Below are 7,099 nucleotides of genomic sequence, written 5' to 3' on the forward strand. Positions count from 1 at the left end.
TGCATAATATTCTGTGATTCTCGTGAACGTCAATGCACAAGATCAAGCCTTGTCTTGCATAGGTCTCAGAACTGGTTTACAGCGTGTTTGACGCGATGGCATGCGCTGTGTGCCCAGTCACAAGAGGGGCCTGCCATCACATCTATGTCTGCCTAACACAAACCACACAGAAAAAGAGGGCAGCCTCAGTTCTCACTAACCTGGAGTGTGTTTTGCGTGAGTGGTTAAACTTGCCACACTTGTACAATCCAGTCATCGATACTCACAGATACCTCATATATTATAAGAAATTCATCTTTACTCTTTCTTACAATGCTACTCCTATAACATACGTGAGCGGAAGAGAATTGCGCCAGGCATACCAGCAAGCTTCAACTCAAAACAGATAGAATGCAGTCTAAAAACGTGTGCCACTATCCAGTAGAAACTTATAAACTCGCATAGTACGTCTTGAACAAAGTTCATTAACCAGGCAGGACTATATACATTTTTCTCTTTTAAATATAGAGAGAAGGTAAATTCAAAAGCATTTGTATCTCGATACTGCACTGTCTTCAGTGTATCAGATTGCAAGCCACCATCACATTACTATTGCTCTTACAACTTACAGGCGAGAATTGTCCTTGCATAGTGGATCACGGATGCTGATAAGAAATCCCACTAGCATCACAGACTGCACAGAGTAAACCACAAAGGTAATTTTGAGAGTCACTCTAGCAACTGCTATCAAGGGAGATCGAGTTAAGAGCACTTAGATCTTGTCTGCTGACGGTCAGATGGAGAAACAGCACACTTCCCTCTGGCCCAGAATGTATATGAGAATTCTGTCCTCTCTCGCCTGAGCTCCAGGCTCCAAAACTTGTAAGGGATATTAAATAATAATCAATCTCCGCTCCGCCATTTTTAGTTTCTTACCTACCAGATTTTTACTAAAAAAATATGCTATGTAAACCATTTTTTTCCACAGCAAAACAAGGATTCCATAGGGAAAAGCCTATGGATAGTGGTGTGTTTTTCTATACATCTATTGATGTTTTCATACATATTTATGAAAACATTTACTTTAAGAACCTGGTTTCAAATCCATCAAAAAAGAAAAGAACTCACACCCAGCTCCTCTATGCAAGGCGACTGCCTGGATCACAGCACATCTCTTGGAATCTGCTGCAATTATCCCATGTCAGCTATACTGATTTGGAGACAAGAGTCCAGTATTTCCACAGGCATTTCCACTTGGAGCAGAGATGAGAGTACTGGCAATGTTCTAGAAGACAACAAACTTGATTCTGAAGCCCATTAGGAAACACTTTCTCATTTAATATACAAAATCTTTGGAAGTATAATGAAATTTGACTATTATTTGCCAACTTCTCCCCCACATTATCTCAGTTGTGTTACAGTCAGAAAACATTTTAAGTGCACAATAATCAGAACAGGAATATCAAAACTGGAGGTACCACAGCGATCTACAGCACAGATGTGATGGTCTGGCAGACGCTGCCTGGCTGTTCTTTTCTCCACCTGTATTTGATGGGGTCGTTCAGTTTTGTACTACTTCCAGAACCTGTAAAATCCCAGTGCTATCGCTAAGCAAGTGAAAACCGAAGCTGTTAAAAGAACAAAAGTAATAGTAATTAGATTCATGTTAAACTGCATTGTGTTCTACATACAGGAAATTAACTGCAAACAGAATGGAAAACGATGACTATCCTCCACAGCAGCACTGGCTACACAGTGAGATGGGAGGTCAAATTCAGCAGCATGCAAAACCATCGTATCAGGAACTGCATTGGATAACACAGAGCGCAACAGACAACAGTAATTTTTACTGCTGTTGCCCATCTATCAGAAATGGCATTACAGGAGGCATGGCTGTACTGGGTTTTAACTGAATGTAATTAAACAGGCTTGCAACTGAACCAAATGACAAGCAAACATGTCGGATGTGACACCCAGTTCCAGTTATCTGCTGCTGCTCCACTGAATCCTTGAATTCCTTTTGCACATAACGTTGAATAACTCTTGAACTTTACATGTCCAGATTAAGCCCCCGGTACTCACCCTCGTGCCCATCACATACCTGCCAAGTAACGTATCGTATCGAGTTTATTTGATTCCATGAGCGTTTTTAAGGAAGCTATTTCAGTGTCAATTTTATTACTGATCTCTGATATAATGCTGTTGGTACTTGAATCCTGAAACATTAAAAGAAGACATATTATTTGACAGTGCTCTCATGCTCTGTTCAGTTTTCAAAGCCAAGCAGGAATATCGTGCTATGAGCCATAACAAAGAAATTTCCAACATACTGGTGAAGATACGTAATTGCTAAATGATCTCAGAAGTCACAGAGCAACACTTAATAGCATGGAAGTATATTAAAGGTGATGACAGAAAAAAAATAGGTATGATCTGAATTTTATCTGTAATACACCACGTGCCTCCTAAGGGTACAATGTGTTCATAGCATCCCTAAATTTTTGCCAAACAAAGGTCTAGGAAATCATCAGAACAACACAGAAGCTCTATATTTCCATGCCATCCAGTGTGTGACAGTATTCTGCTCGATATAACATAAGCTCAATCCTTACTTTTTTATGAAACTCTGTAGTTGCTTCCATCAGCTTCCTCTCTTGATCTGTAAACTGTGGATAAAAGATGAATTACAACTGTAGCAAAGGAAAACGACACCAAACTCATAACGGTATCTTCATAGGTCAACTTACCATATCTGTCACTCTGCTCCTTTCTAGGTTTATGTCTAGCTTGCTGTCGGCTTGGATTTTACCGGTTTCATTCTTTAAAGCAAATGAAGATCATGAAAATAACTGCCTTTTTTCCCCTTATATGAGTGTATACTTTACTTGCTGCTTACTTACCATTAACTGCTGTTTAACTTGATCTAGTTCAATTTTCATTTTCTAGGAGCAAAGAAGGAAAAGAGATTTTATAGCCTCAGAAAACTGCTGACCAAAATCAGCTCTGCGAGTGTTATCACTGAGTTTCTGTGATCACTGTTTTTCTCCCAGCAGAACAATGTGCTCCCAACTAAATACCTTAACTGGTGTGCTCTATTTAAACATATTGTGATTATTCTGAGACTAAAGACTAAAAAACACCAAAATGCTGTCCAGCAAAACTAAATCACCAGTTTAATTAACAGAAATGCCTGAGTGTTCTCCCTGGACTGTGTGGTTAACGGTGGCAAGACTATAAGGATCACCCTTAAGTAATACAGAAGACAATTCTGTTTTCCCCTCAGAAGAACATGATCACAGAAGTTGCAATGTACAAACACTTCAACTCTGACAACATCCACCAGTACATCCACATCAAATATTCTGCACCACCAAAAACGTGCATCCTAATATATTTTGGGCTGCTGATGGCTTCGTTAAAAGCATTTATCCATACCTCATTCTCTGCTCTCAAGTTTGCAAATTCACTTTTCTCCAGGATGACCATGTCTTTTCGAATGGAGTCCAAATGTGCCATGATCTGCTGCAACGTTATTTCCTTGGAAACAACAGAATAAGTCAATGGTTAAGTTTCAAGCTGTCCAATAAGCAAAGGGAAGGGATTTTTAGGGCTCAAATTAGGAAATAAGCTGCCACAAAGCATAAAGACAGGGAGACTCTCCAAAAGAAGCAGCTTATAAACTCCAGAGTTAAAACAAAACCGAAGAAGATTAAGGAAAAAATGGAATAGTTTGGGATCTTACAAGCACTATTCCTTTAAATGGTAGAAGAAAGTTTCCCTGCTGTTTAGCATGGAAGACGACAAATCTGTGAGTGTTTTTAGTTGACAGTATCTCAGATCCTGTGTAGAACTAAATTAACATACACTCTGCCCCTACTTCCACTGAGGTCTGACTTTATTCCATTGAGCACAATGAAGTTTTCACTGTTTCTGGAAGAACTTCAGGGCTGTTTACACCAAGGAGATCATTCTCTTCATCCCATCTCAAGATGCTCAGCAGCTCACTGAATGCACCATAAAAATGGTGCTTCCACCTAATATAAATCCATACAAATGATAGCTTAGATACTGGCTTTTTCTTTTACACATCATCGGATTCCCAAACAGGAAGGTTACTGCTCTGATGGAAGAAACAAAGACGACTTCTTGCCTTCTTTATGAGACTCACAGAAAAAAAACAATATAAAATTCCATTTAACATAAGTGCCAGTAAAGAAATCTGTGGAAGTAGGAGTCCACAGTGTAAATGAAACAGCAATGAACGCTTAATTGCATTAACTCACTGAAGAAGAATGGCACGTAGTTTTAGCTTGCACAGCTTTCCTGACTAATTATTAAAACCACTAATGAGCTTTATGACGCCTACAGGAAGAAGCTAGAGTTCTTTTTATTCTGGCAATGTGTTAAAACAGAACTTGTCAGCACCACAGGAGAAGGAAGAGCCACACAACTTAACTGATTCACTGCCTTCAGGTACAATCACAAACTTGACTCTGAACAGAGGAGACAACTGGATGCTTTGCTTGAGCAGAGGCTGAGCTGTTGAGCAGTACAGAGCAAACAGCCACGTGTATTCAAGCAACCAAGCAAGTCACAGCCTGCTCGCTGTCCCTGAAGGCAAGTGACATGTCACAGGTGATATCTAGATGGTTAAAATCTCTTCCTCTGTCCACCGTGCTCTGTGGGAATGGTTCCTGGGCCTAACCTTTCACCTAAGTCAGGTCTAGGCAAGGAGAATGATAGCTTCTGGGGGCTGCAGTAACTGTTTAACACGGCATAACCACACGGTGGTGCCTAAGCCCACATCTCAGCCACCATCTGCGGTTACAATAGATATAACTTTATAGACAGATGTAACTTTACAGCCTGCAATGCAGGACTAAAATCACGACACAGTTCTAAGGACTACTTTCAGTTTATGAATAGAGACATAGGACAAATACAGTCCTAAAATACATTTATCTTCTGCTCTCAACTGCTGCAAAAACACATCTTGAAGTTTGCTTTCACATCAGAGCTCTAACAAAGCTGTCCCCTCTATTACTCCTATACTATGTGGCCACATTCAGAAAGCACTTCTGTGAGATATTTACATTCTCATTATCACCCTGAAATCCATCTTAGAAAGGAATTGATTGCATTATGGAGAGTCGCTCTCTGGTCTTTTAAACACGCAAACACGTGCTACTATATTTATACAACACTGTGTGTGTACATATCATGGATAAATGTTACCTGCTGAGCCTGGGTAACCATGTCCTTATAGACTGTCTCCAAGCTGACATTTGAGAGGGTTATTAATGCTGACACGATAGTCTCCGCTTGTTCTTTGGCAAAGCCTGAAAAGAAGTTAAAGGATGACAAGTTTGGGTAATGTCAGAGAGCTGGGTGAAGGAAAGAGTGAGTGGGGCATAACAAATGGGACACTGAAGTGCTGTTCTTAACTAAAGCAGCAAGTGGGAAGTCACACAGCTACTGAGAACCGTCAGCGAGCAGCTGGTCATGGGGAGACGTACTATGCAAAGCCAGCAGATTTAAAGCTTTATACTGAGCAGCTGATAGCAGTAACTAACTTCTGTATACATTTCTGCTCACACACTGTCAAAATAATTCAGCAACATTTTGCTTTAGAACGAATTTTGCAAATTCCATTAAAAATCCGAGTTAACCTGAGCTCCCAGGTGTGCATCATACAGCACAGTAGAACTGAAAGACAAGCCTGCACTGAAGTTTTTCCTACAGAGGTATAAACACATGCAAAGCTCATTTAAGAACTGCTGCATATACTGCTTGCAGAACGAATTCAGACTGTGTGATTTTTGCTTGCTGAAGACCCAGGACTTAAAACTGCCTGCAGCAAATTTGACAGCCATTAAGAGCATCTTTCTGTTTCACGGTATGTACAGGTTTTACCTTCAGAGCCCCGTCACTGTGATGCTGACGTGTTTGTAGCGGTTACAGAACAAATGGACAAACTCAGTAACAGCAGCGCACCAGCATCAGAATTCATCTTAAGGAAAACTGATCACACTCACAATAACGGTACTTAAAGCTTTCCTCTGGGTTATTTATGAGGGTGGATGCTGATAGGACAAAGGGGAATGGTCTTAAACTAAGATGGGGTGGTGGTGGTGGTGGTGGTAGTGTTAGGTTAGATATCAGTAAGTTTTTCACTGAGAGGGTGGTGATGCACTGGAACAGGTTGCCCAAGGAGGCTGTGGATGCCCCATCCCTGGAGGCATTCAAGGCCAGGCTGGATGTGGCTCTGGGCAGCCTGGTCTGCTGGTTGGTGGCCCTGCACATAACAGGGGGTTGGAACTGGATGATCATTGTGATCCTTTTCAACCCAGGCCATTCTATGGTTATTTAACAGCTCACACTTACCGTGGGCTTCCAGATCCCGCACTAAGGCATGAGTATCAAACGTTACCTTCCTCTGCTCCGGGGGAGTGATTTCAACTCTTCTGACATCATATGAATATCTAGGGAGTGTGGCAGCAAGACCTGGAAGCGACAACACGTGCTTTAAGCTTAACCTGGATGGTTTATCACACGATATGGCAGCTTTAACCTCTTTCATCACACCAAAGCTCCCTGGGCAGCCTGTTCCAGGGCCTAACCACTCTCCTAGTGAAGAACTTTCCCCTAACATCCAACCTAAATCTTCCCTCTTTTAACTTAAAACCATTTCCCCTAGTGCTGCTATTGTCAGCCCTTTCCAAGAGTTTACTCCCCTCCTGGGAGTAAGTTCCCTTCAGGTATTGAAAGGCTGCAATGAGGTCATCCTGCAACCTTCTCTTCTCTAGGCTGAACAAGCCCAACTCCCTCAGCCTGTCCTTATAAGGGAGGTGCTCCAGCCCCCTGATCATCTTCGTGGCCCTCCTCTGGACCCTTTCCAAAATCTCCACGTTTTTTTTTGTACTGAGGACTCCACACCTGGACACAGTACTCCAGATGGGGCCTCACAAGAGCAGAGTAGAGAGGGACAGTCACCTCCCTATCCCTGTTGACCACCCCTCTCCTGATGGAGCCCAAGATCCCATTTGCTTTCTGGGCTACCAGAGCACACTGCTGGCTCATGTTGCATCTTTCGTCCATCAGGACCCCCAGGTCCTTCTCT

The 7,099-nt window shown here is 41.9% G+C and overlaps 1 protein-coding gene across 2 annotated transcripts; it reads right to left on the minus strand.

Moving 5' to 3' along the window:
* Positions 1 to 1,296: 1,296 nt before the first annotated feature.
* CCDC90B (coiled-coil domain containing 90B) lies at positions 1,297 to 6,574 on the minus strand. Of its 2 annotated transcripts, none has more exons than XM_015852380.1 (8): positions 6,364 to 6,574; positions 5,215 to 5,318; positions 3,415 to 3,516; positions 2,880 to 2,921; positions 2,727 to 2,798; positions 2,592 to 2,645; positions 2,081 to 2,195; positions 1,297 to 1,607 (listed from the first exon to the last, which is right to left on the minus strand). In XM_015852380.1, exons 1-8 carry the CDS (start codon positions 6,557 to 6,559, stop codon positions 1,552 to 1,554), a joined length of 741 nt encoding a protein of 246 aa, XP_015707866.1. In that variant the 5' UTR covers positions 6,560 to 6,574; the 3' UTR covers positions 1,297 to 1,551. The 2 variants fall into 2 exon arrangements, with proteins under 2 accessions (XP_015707866.1, XP_015707867.1); XM_015852381.1 differs by having other exon boundaries at positions 6,410 to 6,482.
* Positions 6,575 to 7,099: the final 525 nt, after the last annotated feature.

This window comes from Coturnix japonica, chromosome 1 (genome assembly GCF_001577835.2).
Source record: "Coturnix japonica isolate 7356 chromosome 1, Coturnix japonica 2.1, whole genome shotgun sequence".
Lineage (NCBI taxonomy): Eukaryota > Metazoa > Chordata > Aves > Galliformes > Phasianidae > Coturnix > Coturnix japonica.

What these genes read in the sequence shown, in the direction of transcription:
- CCDC90B (XM_015852380.1), bottom strand. Translation starts at nt 6,559, where the DNA reads ATGAAAGAGGTTAAAGCTGCCATATCGTGTGATAAACCATCCAGGTTA. An exon ending in GCGGGATCTGGAAGCCCACG is followed by an intron (nt 5,319 to 6,363) that starts GTAAGTGTGAGC and finishes ACTTCTTTTCAG; the next exon opens with GCTTTGCCAAAGAACAAGCG. An exon ending in TACGATACGTTACTTGGCAG is followed by an intron (nt 1,608 to 2,080) that starts GTATGTGATGGG and finishes TTCTTTTAACAG; the next exon opens with CTTCGGTTTTCACTTGCTTA.